Genomic DNA, 18,772 nt, shown 5'->3' on the forward strand with positions numbered 1-18,772 from the left:
TCTGTCAAATGGTAGGTGGCCGAACATATTATGGGATGAATGGGAGAGGTAATTGATAATGCTGAGGGCTCTGGGAATGCAGCGCTTCTGGTATACAAAGTGGATGGGAGGGGGTTAGAATGGAGAGAGATCTCCGCTGAATCTTTCAGCAGTCCTCACAATCCGTTGCAAGGTCGTGGTCAGATGATTCCAATTTCCATGCTAGGTAATGGTACAGCTGGTCTGGACACTGGTGTTCTGGGAGAATGTGGTTAGAATGGGGATAGCAGGCCTTGCTTGCCTCAATTTCCTCAGGAAGTGGGGGCATTGCTGTGCTCTCTTGACTAAAGAGGTGTTGAGGGACCAAGTGAAATCATCTGTGATGTGCACTCCAAGAAACTTGTGCTCTTGCTCTATACGGAGAAGCCATTAATGTGCGGTGGGGAGTGGTCAGCCTGCACTTTCCTGAAGTCTCTTTAGTCTTATCCACATTGAGATTCAAGTTGCATTCACGCCAGTCCACAAGCTGCTCTACCTCCTCTCTGTATGCCAACTCATTACTGCTGATAAGGCGAACTGCCATTGTGTCATCAATGAACTTAATGATGTTGTCAGAGCAGGATCTGGCAGTACAGTTGTGCGTTAGCACTGTGAACAGCAGCAGGCTGAGCATGCAACTCTGAAATCTCAACTTCCTAATGAAGCAGAGCCTCTGGCAAGTCTTTTTCATGATTGTATTGATGTGTTGCGTGTAGACTAGACCTTCAGAGCTGTTCACACACAGGAACTTGAAGCTCTTATCCTTTCCACCGCTGACCCCTCAATGAGGGCTGTTGTATGTTCTTCCAACATGTGCTTCCTGAAATTCCTTATCTTGCTGATATTGATTGTTGTGACGTCACTCAACCACTCAATCTGTCTTGCTCCTGTAAGCTGCTTCATTCTACCAATAAGTGGTGTCATTGGCAAATTTACAGATTCTGTTGGAGTTGTGTCTTACCACACAGTTATGAGTGTAGAGAGAGTAGAGCAGTAGGTTGAGCACATATCCTTGAGGTGTACCAGTGTTGATAGTGAAGAGATGTTTCATCAATCTAAACTGACTAGTTTCCCAGTAAAGTCAATGAGTAAGATATAGTATCCTAAGTTTTGAAGCTTAGTTATTAGTACTGAAGGAATGGTGGTGTTGAATGCTGAGCAATAATTGATAGACAGTAGTCCGATATGTGTCTAGGTGTTGTAGAATGGCGAGCTGGTACGATCTCGGTCTGTGTATGAAAGGTGTTGAACTGTGTATTGATTTTTGCTGATCGCTCAGTGATTGGTTGAAGCGGAGTCCATCACATCTTTTACAGAGAAAATGGAAATTTGATCTTCGTGGAGGTTTAAAAGAAAATCCCAGATTGTAGCTGAGATTGTCAATAGTGAGATGAGGGAAGGAATCCTCAGGACAGTGGGCAGTTGCAGTTTCAGACAAGCATGAAAAGTTGTAAATATAAGGTTGAGATTCTTGAACACTTTTTTCGGAGATGGAATTCTGTGTAATTCCATTTGGAGAGAGAAGAAAGATGATCAGATTTGATCCATGTAGTGGAAGATGAAGAGGAATCTTTGAAGGTCTTAACTGGCAAGGCAGGAAGCAACCCCACTGGTGGAAATCCTCTGACTTTACTCTGGTGGGTATGTAAAGCCTGAAGCATGGTCTATCCCATTGGCCACATGACTGAAAGAATAGGCTGAAGGAAAGATGTCATTGTCTGTGTAGCAGTAGTAAGACGATAAGAAGCCATTCCTGAGAACAGTCAAAACACTGAAAGCAGTAAGGAAAGACTAACGTGGATGATTGTGGACTAATGTGGACATTTGCAAGTCGTCCTGTTTATGCCAGGGTCCCATTCCTGTCAACTTCGTGTAATGTTCTGGTTAAGATCTTACTGTTAATGTTATAGGTTAGTTCATTTAGTGGTTTTCTGTTGAAGTCGTGTGTTTGTTTGGGTTACTCTTAAAGAGGTTGTGATGTTCAGCTTAGGAATGTTGGGTCAGCCAATCAGGATGGTGCAAGTGGAGAAGATTCTAGAGAAAGCTGGGCAGAGAGGTTTTGTGACAGATACTGGGGTGGGTCGAGGTCTTTTAGGCGGGAGATGGAGAGAGAAAATGATGGAGAGAACTGGCTGTAGGATTTGATGCAACTAGAATGACAATTCAATGGAGTCCAAGCTGGGGAAGTTCTTCTGGTGATCGGTGAATAGGAGTTGGTACTATGAATAAAAAGAACACATCCAGCTTTTGGAAGATCTGAGCTCCAACTTGTTGCACATTTGACTGTTCTAATGGGTGCTTTTATTTTTTCTTTAATAACGGTTTAATTAAGTTGACATTCATAAATACACCTTTATAATTGTATGCTGTGTACGATCTGTTACTTGCTGACAGATAATTGCAAGTGGGCATTAGTTACACAGTATTCGCTCTAATCGGTGTCTGGGTGGTTGAAACATCCCAACTTCCCGGTCTAGTGGGACCCAAGTCATACCAAGCCTAGGCGTACAGAGTTCGAGAAAGGTGGTTTTCTCACGCTGAGTCCAGTGGCTTATTAGCGAGGGGCTAACGAATTGTGTTTCCAGAGACACCCAGTAAAATGTGGTTTTATTGTGGGGGCTGTTGTTTGGGATTTGATTTGCTGAATATTGTGTAAATGCTTTAAGAATCGATTAAGTGGTTTGTGTATTAAGCCTGTGTTAAACTACTGTCCGGGAAAGTGATGGAGATACATGAATATGGATGCTGCAGGGATGTAGGTTTAGGTGTAATTCAAAGAGATTAACTGTAACTAATGCTTGTTTTCTGAGTGGGGTGGATATCCACAGCCCAGATAAATTACTGATTAGAGTTTTAAGTTCACGTCCAGTATTAGAGGAAGTTATGCTGATGGAACGGCAGTTTGACCAAACAGGCTAAGATGTTGTTTTTTTGACTAGCAGTGACGTGATGGGAATGGATCTGCCTAGCACGATTGGGGCACCTGAAGAGATGGGGCCTTGGGCCTTCCTTGCTTTTAGAGAAGAGAGTGTAGGTGAGGCTGCAGAATTAGAAGACAAGTTTCCTGTAGCTGAGGCAAAGCCTTTAAAGACAAATTGTTCTTGTTTCTGCAGCCTGAGGGGAAGGAGTTGTCTGATGTGAAAGGTCTAATGAGCCCTTCAGCAAGTGTTGAAATCTCTGATTTGGTATTGGCAATTACAAACCTGCTGGATAAATGTCAAAGTGCTCTGGCAGAGAGTCAAAAATTTATCGTAGGTTGAGATGGTTCCCGGGAGCGAAGCCCGCCCCCAAGGGGTGAAGGAATATGAGACTTGGGTGGGGCAGACATCTCAGTTGCTGGATGAGTGGCACTGTTCAAATAATATGAAAAGGCAGTGACTGGTAGAGAGTCTAAAAGTTTCAGGTGCTGAGGTGGTGAGGTCCTTAAAGGCAGAGAATCCATTTGCCACTTCCGTGGGATACATACAAGCATTAGAAAGCATTTTTGACATGAAGGGAAGCCTAATGGAGCTTACGATGAGGTTCAGGCACATATTCCAGGAGAAAAGGGAGAAACTTTTGCCTACGTTTTTCGGCTAGGCAGCTGCTTTGTTTGCACCATAAAGGGGCTATTTAGCTGGCTGATATGAATCATATAAGGATAAACCAAGTGCCGAAGGGTACACAGTCATGTGACGTATTGCTTTAAATCTCCAAATGTCTCATAAGAGGCCGCATAAACAGGATGACAGTGATTGTCAGGAACACCTCAGAGAAAGGTCACCATTAGGCTGGGGATGCCGATGGCACATCTTTTTCCAGTGACCAGCCAGTTGTCTTGGTACATGTTGGTACCAATGACATAGATATGACAAAGGAGGAGGTCCTGAAGAAAGATTTCCAGGAGTTAGGAAGGAAGCTGAGAAGCAGGACCTCCAGGGTAGTAATCTCGGGATTGCTACCTGTGCCACATGCTAGCGAGGCCAAGAATAGTAGGATCAGGCAGATAAATGCATGGCTGAGAGACTGGTGCAGGGGGCAGGGCTTCAGATTCTTGGATAATTGGGATCTCTTCTGGGGGAAGTATGACCTGTTCAAAAAGGACAGGTTACACCTGAACCCGTAGGGGACCAATATCCTGGTGGGAAAGTTTAGTAGAGCTGTTAGGGAGGGTTTAAACTAATTTGGCAGGGGGATGGGAACCGGAATGACAGAGCAGAGGAAGGGGAAAACAGAAATAAATCTAAGATAATGAGCAGTAAAGATGTCAGGAAAGACAGGCAGGTGATGGGGTAAATTTGTAGCCATTGGGATAAGTTGTAGTGCAATAAAGTTGCAGTGAAATCAAAACAAAAAGTATCAAATACTGGTCTTAAGGTGTTATACTTAAATGCACACAGCATAAGGAATAAGGTGGATGATCTTGTCGTACAGCTACAGATTGGTAGGTATGATGTTGTAGCCATCACTGAGACGTGGCAAAAGGATGCATGTCTCTGGGAGCTGAACATCCAAGGATACACGGTGTATCAGAAGGATAGGAAGGTAGGCAGAGGGAGGGGCATGGCTTTATTGGTAAGAAATGATATTAAATCATTAGAAAGAGATGATATAGGATCGGAAGGTGCAGGATCTTTATGGATTGAGCTAAGAAATCGCAGGGGTAAAAGGACCCTGATGGCAGTTATTTATAGGCCTCCAAACAGCTGCAGGGATGTGGACTGCAAATTACAACAGGAAATAGAAAAGGCTTGTCAGAAGGGCAGTGTTATGATAATTGTGGGGGATTTTAACATGCGAGTGGATTGGGAAAATCAGATCAGCACTGGATCTCGAGAGAGAATTTGTAGAATGTCTGCGAGATGGCTTTTTAGAACAGCTTGTTGTTGAGCCCACTAGGGGATCGGCTATACTGGATTGGGTATTGTGTAATGAACCGGAGGCGATTAGAGAGATTGAGGTGAAGAAACCCTTAGGAGGCAGTGATCATAACATGATTGAGTTCACTGTGAAATTTGAAAAAGAGAAGCCGAAATCTGATATGTCGGTATTTCAGTGGAGTAAAGGAAATTACAGTGGCATGAGAGAGGAACTGGCCAAAGTTGACTGGAAAGGGACACTGGTGGGAAAGATGGCAGAGCAGCAGTGGCTGGAGTTTATGTGAGAAGTGAGGAAGGTGCAAGACAGGTATATTCCAAAAAAGAAGAAATTTTCGAATAGAAAAAGGATGCAACCGTAGTTGACGAGAAGTCAAAGCCAAAGTTAAAGCAAAGGAGAGGGCATACAAGGAAGCAAAAATTAGTGGGAAGACAGAGGATTGGGAAGTTTTTAAAACCTTACAAAAGGAAACTAAGAAGGTCATTAAGAGGGAGAAGATTAGCTATGAAAGGAAACTAGCAAATAATATCAAAGAGGATACTAAAAGCTTTTTCAAGTATAGGTGACAGTAGATATAGGACCGATAGAAAATGATGCTGGAGAAATTGTAATGGGAGATAAGGAGATGGAGGAACTGAACGAGTATTTTGCATCAGTCTTCACTAAGGAAGACAGCAGTATACCGGACACTCAAGGGTGGCAGGGAAGAGAAGTGTGCGCAGTCACAATTACGACAGAGAAAGTACTCAGGAAGCTGAATAGTCTAAAGGTAGATGAATCTCCCGGACCAGATGGATTGCACCTGCGTGTTCTGAAGGAAGTAGCTGTGGAGATTGCGGGGGCATTAGCGATGATCTTTCAAAAGTCAATAGATTCTGGCATGGTTCTGGAGGTCTGGAAGACTGCAAATCTCATGCCGCTATTTAAGAAGGGGGCAAGGAAGCAAAAAGGAAATTATAGACCTGTTAGCTTGACATCGGTGGTTGGGAAGTTGTTGAGAGTCGATTGTCAAGGATGAGGTTACGGAGTACCCGAAGGCATGTGACAAGATAGGCAGAACTCAGCATGGATTCCTTAAAGCAAAATCCTGCCTGACAAACCTATTACAATTTTTTGAGGAAATTACCAGTAGGCTAGATAAGGGAGATGCAGTGGATGTTGTATATTTGGATTTTCAGAAGGCCTTTGACAAGGTGCCACACATGAGGCTACTTAACAAGATAAGAGCCCATGGAATTACGGGAAAGTTACATATGTGGATAAAGCGTTGGCTGATTGGCAGGAAACAGAGAGTGTGAATAAAGGGATCCTATTCTGGTTGGCTGCCGGTTACCAGTGGCATTTCACAGGGGTCTGTGTGGCGGCTTCTTTTTACATTGCACATCAACAATTTGGATTATGGAATAGATGGCTTTGTGGCTAAGTTTGCTGACGATACGAAGATAGGTGGAGGGGCCGGTAGTGCTGAGGAAACGGAGAGTCTGCAGAGAGACTTGGATAGATTGGAAGAATGGGCAGAGAAGTGGCTAATGAAATACAATGTTGGAAAGTGTATGGTTATGCACTTTGGCAGAAGAAATAAACGGGCAGACTATTATTTAAATGGGGAAAGAATTCAAAGTTTTGAGATGCAACAGGACTTGGGAGTCCTCATACAGGATACCCTTAAGGTTAACCTCCAGGTTGAGTCGGTAGTGAAGAAGGCAAATGCAATGTTGGCATTCATTTCTAGAGGAATAGAGTATAGGAGCAGGGATGTGACGTTGAGGCTCTAAGGCGCTGGTGAGACCTCACTTGGAGTACTGTGGGCAAATTTGGTCTCCTTATTTAAGAAAGGATGTGCTGACATTGGAGAGGGTACAGAGAAGATTCACTAGAATGATTCAGGAAATGAGAGGGTTAACATATGAGGAACGTTTGTCCGCTCTTGGACAATATTCCTTGGAGTTTAGAAGAATGAGGGGAGACCTCATAGAAACATTTCGAATGTTGAAAGGCATGGACAGAGTGGATGTGGCAAAGTTGTTTCCCATGATGAGGGAGTCTAGTACGAGAGGGCATGACTTAAGGATTGAAGGGCGCCCTTTCAGAACAGAAATGCGAAGAAATTTTTTTAGTCAGAGGGTGGTGAATCTATGGAATTTGTTGCCACGGGCAGCAGTGGAGGCCAAGTCATTGGGTGTATTTAAGGCAGAGATTGATAGGTATCTGAGTAGCCAGGGCATCAAAGGTTATGGTGAGAAGGCGGGGAGTGGGACTAAATGAGAGAATGGATCAGCTCATGATAAAATGGCGGAGCAGACTTGATGGGCCAAATGGCCGACTTCTGCTCCTTTGTCTTATGGTCTTATGACCGTAATGTCCAGCTTTCCTGTGAGAAAATCAGGAGAGAGACAGTCTCCTGGATTGGGAAGGTTGACAGCCAAGTCATTTAACTTTGACTCCCCCAGTACCTGAGAGTTGGAAAAGAAGACTGATGGAGAAGATATTAAAGTTCGAAGATGTCTTTTCTACTGGCAAGTTCGATATGGATTATTCCAGCAGTATGCTCCAGACCATCCGGGTGATGACACCTCTTTCAGAGAAAGGTCTTGACAGTTAACACCAGCAGAGGTGGAGGATGATCAGCAATACCTACTGAAACTGAAGGAAGCTGGGATTATCATTTGAGTCATGGAGTCCCTATGGGTCACCCATAGTGATGGTGAGGATGAAGAATGGGAAGGTATGAATGTGTGTTGACTATTGGACGCTGAACCAACGTACAGTCCCTGACCAGTATAGCGTTCCGCAGATTAAGGATGCACTGGCCTGCCTTGAATCCTGGGGAAGTTGCAGCAGCTCAGGGAGATAACCCTTGTATAGTTACTGTTTGGTCAGTTGTTGCAGAAGGGAATATAATCCAAGTTGAAAAGACAAAATACCCTACCATACACCTACTGATGAGAAAGTGGAACAAACTGGAGTTGAGGAACCAGGTTCTATGCAGGGTCATGTCTCCTCCAGACAGGCCTTGGCGTTCGTAGTTGATTTTGCCTGAGAAGCATCGGGGGATTGTGTTGAAGTCACTTGATGATTCGGGTCATTTGGGGTTTGATAAGACCTATGGATTGGTCCGAGATCGATTCTACTGGCCCCGAATGAAGCCTGAGGTTGAAGAGTCATGCATTCAGTGTATTCGGAGAAAGAGGCTGCCTGCAAGGGTCACTCCCTTATCCCATTTACAGAGTGTGGGGCCACTTGATTTAGTATGTATAAATTTCCTCTTTGTAGAGCCTGATTCCAGCCATGCTGCGAATGTCTTGGTTATCCCTGATCACTACACCAGATATGCTCAACCCTTCCCTACAAAGGATCAGAGGGCATCCACCGTGGCCAAGGTGTTATGGGAAAAGTATTTCATTCATTATGGCCTTCCAAGACAGGAACACAGTGATAAGGGAAGGGATTTTTGAGAGTAGGCTTGTATATGGAGTTACTCGGCATGCTTGAACTTGAAGTTGAGGACCACACCTTATCACCCTCGTGGTGATCCCCAACCTGAGAGGTTCAACCAGACATTGCTAGACATGCTCGGAACCCTGGATATCAGGAAGAACAAATGGAGTCAGCACATTGGACATTTGGTCCACTGCTACAACTGTACACAGAATGAAGCTACTGGCTACTCGCCATACTATTTGATGTTTGGGCATGAAGCAAGATTGCCTGTAGATCTGTTTTGGGACTGGCGGGGAAGACTGCCACAGAAGACCTATCTTAAATATGTGTGACATAAGGAAAGATCTGCAAAAGGCTTATGAACTAGCAGAGGTCTCTGTTACCAAGCAGAATCAAAGAAACAAGAAGAGATATTATCAAAAAAATTAGGTTCTCCCAACTGACGCCTGGAGACAGTTTTAAGAAGGAATTTGGGGCTACCAGGGAAGCGCAAGTTGGCTGACTGCTGGGTGGTTATGCCTTGTGTAGTGGAGAGTCAGATGCCAAATGTCCCAATTTTCTGGGTAAAGCCAGAAAACAGGAATTAGCCTGTCAGAATTCTCCATCAGTCACCTTTTACCTTTAGGGCAGGAAGTACATGTTGACCCTACATCTAGTAGGAAGACTCTGTGCCAAAGTGGGAGAACAGAAAGGCAATGAGTGGAGAGACCTGAAAGGGACCAAACCACTGAATGCTGTACTGACTCAGAGGATGAGGAAATGGGGATGTGGTATACCATTACCTTATGCAAACTCCCCAATAATTGATGAAGAGATTCCTGAACCTCCCCATGCTGACGTGGATGTAGCAGTGTGGACTAGCAGTGGACAGGCAGAACTGATGCTAGACAATGAAGGGAAGCTGGGCTCCAAAGTAATTGGGGATGAAGCTGAGCTCAGTCAAGTAACGAGGATACTCTGAGTTGCCAGAAAGCATGAATATTAGACTGGGGGAGGCACTCCAAAGTAGACTGGAAAGATCCCAAGGAGTGCTTGGGGCTGAAGAAGCCAAAGATGGGATACGGAGGTCAAGAAGAGTCCGGAAAGCCCCAGATAGGCTGGCCTGTGACGCGCCGGGGGAAAAGAGTGTTATGTCTATTCCCCTGGTGAGATACGTCGAAGTCATATGGCTATTTTTGGTGTGGAGGAGAGTGTAATGAGATTTTATTGCTAATGTAAGATAGTTCATTTAATGGTTTTCTGTAGAAGCAGTGTGTTCTGCTGGTAGTGTTTGGGTTACCATTAAATATAAGGGGGTTGTGATGTTCTGCTTATGAATGTCGGGTCAGCCAATCAGGATGGTGGAATTGAGTGAAGGTTCGAGAGAAAGCTGGGTGGCGTGGGGCTGGGGTGGATCGAGGTCTTTTCAGCAGGAGATGGAGAGAGAAGAAGATCGAGAGAACAGACCGTAGGATTTGATGCAACTGGAATGCACAATTCAGTGGAGTTCAAGCTGGAAAGTTCTACCGGTGATCGGTGAATAGGAGTTGGCACCGTGAATAAAAGCACACATCCAGCTTTTGGAAGTTCTGAGCTCCAACCTGGTGCACATTTGAATGTTTTAACTATAATGGGCTCTTTTATTTTTTCTTTCTTCTTTAATAGCTGATTAAGTTGACATTCATAAATGTACCTTCTTTATAATTGTATGCAATGTACGATCTGTTATTTCTTGCCAATGGATAATTGCAAGTGGGCAGTACTTACATGGTATTCGCTCAACATGGGGTGTAGATGGTTGAAACATCCCAACTTCCAGGTCTATTGGGACCCAAGTCATACCTACCCTAGATGTATGGAGTTCGAGAAAGGTGGATTTGTCACCACTGAGTCCAGTGGCTTGTTAGCGGCGGGCTAACGATTGGTGTTTCCAGAGACATCCGGTAAAAGGGGGTTTCATGTGTGTAACCCAGACGGTTCCCAGGTCAAAAATACAGCCGTTATCAGTTCCCACATGGCAGAACCTAACTGCTGCCATAAATCTATCCCACCTGATGTTTCAGATGCATATTTATATGTACATAGGTTCAACGTTTGCAAAATGGGAGAGAAATTGTTGGATATGATACAATATGTAATGAAATAATTGTTATTTTGTTCAACTATTTACTTGATTTAGCTTTGCATTCCCTTACTTTATTTCACTTATTGCGATGTCTTTGCAGATAATCAGAACTTCTTAACATAGGTTTCTGAGATGTCCTGCTGTTTTTCATGAGCTAGAATTTGTTGTTGCTTTTTCCTATTGCTTAGGAAAGAGCCATTTGACTGTAAAAGAAGTTCTTATCTGATCTTTTGAAGAATATCAAGTTCAAGTGTGTCAAGAGCATACATACCAATCCATGAAATGGGAATGTCATGAAAATTAGCTTTTTGCAGCAGGAGCATAGTATGTTACAAATATAAATTACAAACTTTATTTTTGCTTTATTTAGTTTATGTTAATTTATGTTAATGATACTCAAATTTATGGAAATTTCCTATGATGGACTGGATTGTATCCACAACTTTAGAGAGTGGGAGAGAATCTGTAACTGAAACTTAAGGTGTGGATCTTCTAGCTCGTGTTTTTCCTGTCTAATGGAAGCAATGAGAAGTAAGCATGATCTGGAATGTGGGGGTCCTTAGTGATGGATGTTACCTTCCTACAACATTGCTTGCTGTAGATGTCCTTTAGGTGGAGAGAGCTGTACCTGCGATGGAACTGGCTAAGTCCACTACTCTCAGTATCCTTTTTATTTCTGTGCATTGGAGTTGCGCAACCAATCAGAATGCTTTCAACTATACATCTGTTGAAGTTTGTTAATCTTCAGTAACATGTAGAATCTCTTTAAACTTTTAAGCGAGTAAAGACACTTAGCAGTTCTTCGTGGCTCGTTAATAGCTGCTTTTTCATAGGCCCACTACAGTTTTCTTTCTGTTAGATAGCCAATTCATTGTTCAATGTTCAGTGTAAAATCTGTTCCTAAAACCCAGTCAAGCAGAACTTGTTGATCCTAAACACTTGCTAAGTATAATAATTTATCTCAAGCCACTTTTGGTTCTTACCAGTCTCTTTAAATGCATGTCCTCTGGTTAGCCATCAGAAGCAGTAGCAGGAGAAATTCATCTTTACATATTTGCCTTAAAACTGGGGCTCCCAACTTTTTTTTTTAATGCCGTGGATCCTCTACCATTAACTGAGGAGTCCGTGAACCCCAGATTGGGAACCCCTACCAATGGATGGTGTTGCATCAGCCTTTAATTATCCTTCTTGATCGAGTTCCATTGAAATCCGTGGAGATTAAAATATAAAAATGAATACAACCATCTGATATTTTTGCGTGTATGCAGTGCTAGTGGTAAAGATCAATTCTCCTACTCCTCCCGCCAGCTGATTTTTTTTTTAAATAAGCTTTTGTAACTTAAAGTAACCTTTATCAAAACTTCATGATTTCCTACCATAAGGAGCATAACCCTTACTTGTCCAGTTGAGCCACAAGTTAACCTTGAGTTTATGACTCCATTAATCTACTTTGCAACCTTTTAATCTCCGATGCCCTAAATTAGATCAAGTGAGTGTTTTATATGATTTTAACATCACTTTTGATTTTTGTGTTTTCTGCCTTGTTAACTTCTCCAACTATTTTCAACAATTTAATTTTTTTTCTTTTTATATTACAGTTCTACAAACATGTGGTACAGAGTGTGGAAAAGTTTATTCAAAGGGTAAGCATTTTGTTTATGATCGACATGCAAACCTTAAGTGTTTAATCAGACATTTTACAGTAATAGAATCTACCAATATAAGTGAAAATCTTAAATATGTATATTGATTTCATTTTGAGGCAACATCTCTTAGTTTTTTTTTAGACATTTTGATTCTGTTTTTTTTTCATTTCAACATGTGCGTGTGGTCATGATATGAAGTCATTTTCACAGATTAAAAACTTGCTGTACCAATATGATGGGTCTGGACTTTCCCCTTGCATTTACATAATTGTTTTTTAATCATTTGATTTTTTAAAAAATCAAATCAAATCTGGATCTGGACAGCATTGTAATGCCCATTTTCTCATTGGGCATTTGGCAAAATATACTAACCATTTTCCTTTGCTGATAGGGATGCTTGCAATGTTTCAAATCTGAATCAACTGATTTATTTGTTAAATCACTGTCAGTATGGATTTGACTTCTTTCTTTCACATTCCTCAAACTAATTCTCCATTTAGTTTTGTGCTTTTGTTCTTTGTACTGTTCAGGATCTCAGCCAAATGTTGCGGGAATTCTGCGGTGATCTTTCAGAGAGGAATGGATCTCAAGTGAGGGGACAGAAATCAACTGTTACTGTTTGGTGGCTATGGTTTTTATAAACATACAAAGCTGACATATAGAGAAAGAGCAACTGTTTCATCAAGCCTATTCCACTTTCAGTGTTTGGAGCTTCAATCCCAGATATTTTCACCTTCCACCTTGCAGCTGTGTAATCTGAGACAAACAAAAAAAAGAAACAAATTTCAAAGTATGATTTATTATCAGAGTATATACATGTCACCACATGCAACCCTGAGATTCTTTTTTCTACAGGCATACTTAGCAAATCTGTAGAACAATAACTGTAAACTCAGGAACTGTAAACAAACTGCAAATGTAGATAATAAATAAGAATCAATAACGAGCATGAAATAACAAGATAAGACCCTAGCCCTAACCCTTTTGTTAAAGCCTGATGGTTGAGGGGTAGTAACTGTTCTTGAACCTGGTGGTTTGAGTCCCGAGGCATTTGTACCTTCTACTGTTGGCAACAGCGAGAAAAGAGCATGGCCTGGGTGTGAGGATCACTAATGGTGGATCCTGCTTTTCTACAGCAATGTTCAAGATTCAAGATTCAAAAAAAATTATTGTCATTCTAGCTCTGCAGGGCAGAATGAGACAGCGTTTCCCAGGAGCAGTGCATTCATAACATAACAAACGCAACAGTAAATAATAAACATAACAATAAATAGTAAAACACAACAGCCACATGTCAGTTAAAATCAAGTTATAATTGTCCAGTGCAAGTTTCATGTAGATATGGTCTGTAATTGGGAGGCAGAGTCATGATGAGAAATGTTCTGGTTTTAACCATCTGGAGTGGTTTGAGAGGAATTTCTGTAGAAGATTGGGTAAGCCAAATATTGACAACATTGCTCACATACAGTTTTATTTAAATTCGGCACTCACTATTCCAGCTGGAATTTATTCTGAAGGCTCAAGACATTCTCACAAAGGAAGAACTTCCAAATTTCTCATTAATTTGTATTTGTAAATAGTTGTAACTCATTGGCATGCATAATTTATCCCTGTTTTGACCTTCGTATTATTTAGTTGATTTCTTAACCTATGCTCCATTTAAACCCATCAGAATAGCTGGGATCTTTACTTTTTCCAGAGTTGTCTAAAACAGAGGGGGGAAAAGTCAAGCTCTGACAAAAGACACTTGGCCAGAGTACACAGTGGTGTTCTGTGTATTAACTGGCTATAATTTACATCATATTCTGCCATTTTTTTTGCTTTTACTTTCATCATATTGGTTGTTGCAATCTGTGAGCATTCAAGTTGGCAAAAGAGTCAGATTTCTCCTTGGATTTCGTACTATTCATCCATCCTTGTACAAGTAAATAATGCGATTAGAGAATATACCAAAGGCACTGGTTGACTGTTAAATGATTCTTTTCACTGTTTTCTTAGAAAGCTCAACAGGGTGGATAGTTCTTCTGCCTAAGGGGTCTTCGACTGGCATGTAACAATCTCTGAATGTGAGGAAAACCATCAAAGATTAAAATGGGAGAAACTTGCATTCAGGATTGGGCCTTTAGAATTCACTGGAGTCCCATGGAGGCTCGGTTGCTTTAAAAATAGGGATTGATTTCTTGGAGGGTATTAAGGAATATGGAGATAAGAAAAATGATTTTTTGACTTAAAAGATTAGCCACAGTGTTATAGAGAGGCTCAGTGGCATAAAATGCCTATCATATTATCCCATATTTGGTTCATTTTACACAGGCTAATGTAATACTTCTATGAATCTGTCTTCAGCCTTACATGGAGATTTATTGAAAATGCATTGTTCTTGACACGAGACTAGAAATGTTGGAATTCGGAGCAAAACAAAACTCAGGAACTCAGTGAGTCAGATAGCATCTGTGGAAGGAAATGGGCATTTGATGTTTTGAATCAAGGCACTTCATATGGACCCAGGTGAAGGGTTTCAACCCAAAATGTCTTTCTTTCTTTTTAAATCTTTTTATTGAATAAGTATACAAAAAGGTAAGCCATATAGGCACTAATACACTGTTAGAATATAATAAAATTACAGGAGATATTAATACAAAAAAAATGATACAAACAATGTAATTTAAACATAACATACTAAGGTAACATAATAGTATACTAATTTTTATATATATATCAATAGAGAAAAAGAAAAAAAAAACCCCCAAAAAAACCACCGTGCAACTAACTAAAAGCAAAGCAATGGGCTAACTTGGAACCAAGCAGAGTTTAAAAAAACTTAAAATCACGTCCTCACTCCCGACCTCCATTAAAAACAGTTAAAAAAAACAAGAAGGGTATATAAATATGGAGCAAAAAAAAAGGAGAAAAAAAAATTACATTAAATGAAAATATTGAATAAAAGATCTCCAGGTCTGTTCAAATTTAAGTGAGGAATCATAAAGATTGCTTCTAATTTTCTCCAAATTCAAGCATAATATCGTCTGAGAAAACCAAAAAAAGGTAGTTGGAGCATTAAGCTCTTTCCAATGTCGTAAGATACATCTTTTCGCCATTAAAGTAAGAAATGCAATCATTCTACGGGCTGAAGGAGAAAGATTACTGGAAATTTTAGGTAGTCCAAAGATAGCAGTAATAGGGTGAGGGGAGATATCTATATTCAATACCTTGGAGATGATATTAAAAATGTCTCTCCAAAAAGTTTCCAGAGTAGGACAAGACCAAAACATATGAGTTAAAGAGGCTATCTGCCCCGGACATCTATCACAAAAAGGATTAATATGAGAATAAAAGCGAGCTAATTTATCTTTGGACATATGTGCTCTATGAACAACTTTAAATTGAATTAGGGAATGTTTAGCACAGATAGAGGAAGTATTGACTAATTGTAAAATCTGCCCCCAGTCATCCACAGAAATGATAGACCCCAATTCCTGTTCCCAATCTACCCTAATCTTATCAAATGGAGCTTTCCTAAGTTTCATCATAATATTATAAATCATAGCCGATGCACCTTTCTGACATGGATAACCCAAAATGTCAACTGTTCATTTCACTGTATAGACACCGCCTTCCTCCAGCAGTTAGTTTTATTATTGTTGTTCACTTGTAAGTCCATGCAGTCTACATTGTAGGGGCAACTTACATTGTCTAATGAGCTTAGAAACCATCAGATCTTTGGAATTTGGTATAAATAAGAACTTGGGAGAAATCTTACGCAGTCAAAGGGAGCACGTGCAAACTCTTCAAAAACAGCACCAGAGGTCAGGATTGAACTTGAGGCATTGGTACTATGATGTGTGGATATAGGCAATCTTTTTGTTGTTTAGCTCTTAAAATGTAAACATTTAGACATTTTAGGATTAAAAATATCTGCTTTTGGAACTTTTAATATGGTCTTAAGAGGCTTGGCCATCTTAATCCACACTGGTAGCATGCTTAATTTAAAGGCCATGATTCTGCATTTGTGTTCAAATTTTGTGTTAATAGGATATACAAATCCCAGTGTTTGGTCCTTCTATTAAAAAACCCAAGAAAAGAATTTCAATCCCATTCCAGCTGAGGCATAATTACTTAAAGAGCTCGTGCAGTTGCTGGAATCAAGTGTGCTTCTCTTCCAAATTTTTTGCAGGACAAATTAATGTGGATAATTAAGATAGTTAAGAAGGTGAATTCAGCCTAAAAGAAAATGTATAAGTAAGCAAAAGGACATGAAGATTGGGATGAATTTAGAATCCAGCAAAGGAGAACAAAAAAAGACTATGGACTGAGTGCAAACTAATGACATGTTAAAAACAGATAAGAGCTGCATTAATTATTTGGAAAATGAAGGAAGAGGTTCCAGTGAACAAAGGCCCCTTTGAAAAGGAGACTGGAGAAAATTTATTACAGGGGAAGTGAAAATGTCAGATGTCTTAAATATTTTAAATCAGTCTTTACTTCAAAAGATGTTTTGAGCATCTGATCATTTTGGGGTAAATTAAGTACCATAACCATCATTGGAAGGTTTGCTAAAGGCTGAGGAATCCATTGGGCTAGATGGCATGTATTTCCTTGTCTTACGTAATAAGGACGCGGATGCATAGGCTATAGTTTGAAAGTCCTTAGTTTCTTCAGAAGTGCAAGAGGATTGGAAAACTGCAATGTGACACCTTTTATTCAAAAATGGAGGGAGGTTAAAAAAATTGATTATCCTGTTATTTGTTTGAAATTGATGGAACAAAGCACATTTGAAAAATCATAATCCAGTTGAGTTAGTCTGACTTCCTGAAGGAGAATTTGTATCTATTAGAGTTTTTTGAGGAAGGCTGATCCTAAGTATTTAAAAAGTAGTAGGTGTATTTGGACTTGTGTGTGGTGTTCAACCAAGTGCCTTAAAAGAGATTAAATGGTAAAAACGGATGTTGATGTTTCTGAGTAACATTGGTGTGGATTGACAATTGGTTAACAGCCAGGAAGCATTCAGTAGGGATAAGAGGGTGATTTTTCACTGAAGAACTTGTGACAACGCAGATACAAGTGGGAAGGTAAGATGATAGAAATAGTTTTTGAAAAGTATTGTTGGGTTTAATGACTGGCAAAAAGTTGGCAAATGCTACAGAATGTGAGGTTCATTTGGAAGGAAGAATAAAAGAACAGTATTTAAATAGAGAAAAGCTACACATGGCAAAGAATGTTAATGCAAAGATGCAGCTGTTAATAAGGAAGACTAATGGAATGTTGGCACTTTAATGCAAGAAGGCAAAATTATAAAAGTAGGTAAGTCTTGCTACATCTAAATGAGGCACTTGTGAAATCAATCTAGAGGGCTGTGGTTTTGGTTCCCCATTTTGGAGATTAATTGAAGGCAGTGTAACTTAAGGTTTACTAGGATGATTCTCAGCTTGGAAGAACGAGAGGCGAGTTTCTTGTAACATGGAGGAGACAGTAAATGCTGTTACAGTCGAAGTTTTGGGCCGAGACCCTTCGTCAGGACTAACTGAAAGAAGAGATAGTAAGAGATTTGGGAGGGAGAGATCTGAAATAATAGGAGAAGACAGGAGGGGGAGGGATGGAGCTAAGAGCTGGAAAGTTGATTGGCAAAAGGGATATGAGGCTGGAGAAGAGAGAGGATCATGGGACGGGAGGCCTAGGGAGAAAGAAAGGGGTGGGGGGGAGCCCAGAGGATGGGCAAGGAGTATAGTGAGAGGGAGGGAGATGGATCTCCCCCTCCCCCTCCCACTTTCAAATCCCTTACTATCTCTTCTTTCAGTTAGTCCTGATGAAGGGTTTCGGCCCGAAACGTCGACTGTATCTCTTCCCATAGATGCTGCCTGGCATGCGTTCATCAGCAATTTTTGTGTGTGTTGCTTGAAATTCCAGCATCTGCAGATTTCCTTGTGTTTGCAAGGGTAAATGCTGACCGTGTTTCCTTTCTTGGGAGAGTCAAGAACTAGAGTAAATGATCTCAGAATAAAGAGGCATTATTTAAAACTGCTATTTCTTTTCCTCAGGATTTGTGGTTCTTTCAAACTCCTTGGTATTCAGAGTCTTTGTAAATATTTAAGTCCGAGGTGGATTTCCAATCACCTAAGGAAAATTATTGTTATGAGGAAAGGGCAGAAAAGCCTACACTTGTTGCTACTACGTATGGTCTTTTGCAGTTATTTCAAAAACTGGATCTGTACTGCATTGTTAGTTGTAGATTTATGGGAACCAGTTGTAGTTACACACTTCAAGTGAGAGGAATTTCCAAGGTTGTATTGCAAAAGAGATATTAAGAAAATGACAGAGGATGCTATGCTTTGGCTAAAAAAAAAACAGACTGCCTATTTCTATTATTTCCTGGCAATTGGGCTTTGAATTTTGAGAGATTATTTGATTCTTACAATTTTGTTGACCTGACATAAAAATAAAGCTGCGGATGAAAGTTAATGAATTGGTTGCTTTTCATCTTTGGAGTATCCTCCATACACCAGCATTTGGAACATACTTGAAATATTGTATTTTGTATGGAAGAAATTAATTGAATACTGTTGGTATGCTTATGAATTAAGGAAGAATCAAAGATCCTTCAGCCTTGGTCTTGTGAAAATATTCAATAGTTTATTTCTTACGAAAACCTGTTCTTGAACAGCTCTTCTTGAAGGGTTTGAAAAATCCAGCACAGAGTTAATTACCGATG

At 40.6% G+C, this 18,772-nt stretch overlaps 1 protein-coding gene across 4 annotated transcripts in view; it reads left to right on the forward strand.

Annotated features, from left to right (window-relative positions):
- Positions 1-18,772, forward strand: part of tiam2a (TIAM Rac1 associated GEF 2a) — a 232,047-nt gene that overhangs the window by 38,163 nt on the left and 175,112 nt on the right. For all 4 annotated transcript variants that reach the window (XR_011886842.1, XR_011886843.1, XR_011886844.1 and 1 more), the window contains exon 3: positions 12,019-12,063. Coding sequence is in view for 1 of the 4 variants with exons in the window: in XM_072265338.1 (XP_072121439.1) it covers positions 12,019-12,063 (45 nt within the window). In the remaining 3 variants the exon portion in view is untranslated. The remainder of the gene's footprint in view (positions 1-12,018; positions 12,064-18,772) is intronic.

Source organism: Mobula birostris, chromosome 8 (genome assembly GCF_030028105.1).
Source record: "Mobula birostris isolate sMobBir1 chromosome 8, sMobBir1.hap1, whole genome shotgun sequence".
NCBI classification, from domain to species: Eukaryota; Metazoa; Chordata; class Chondrichthyes; order Myliobatiformes; family Myliobatidae; genus Mobula; species Mobula birostris.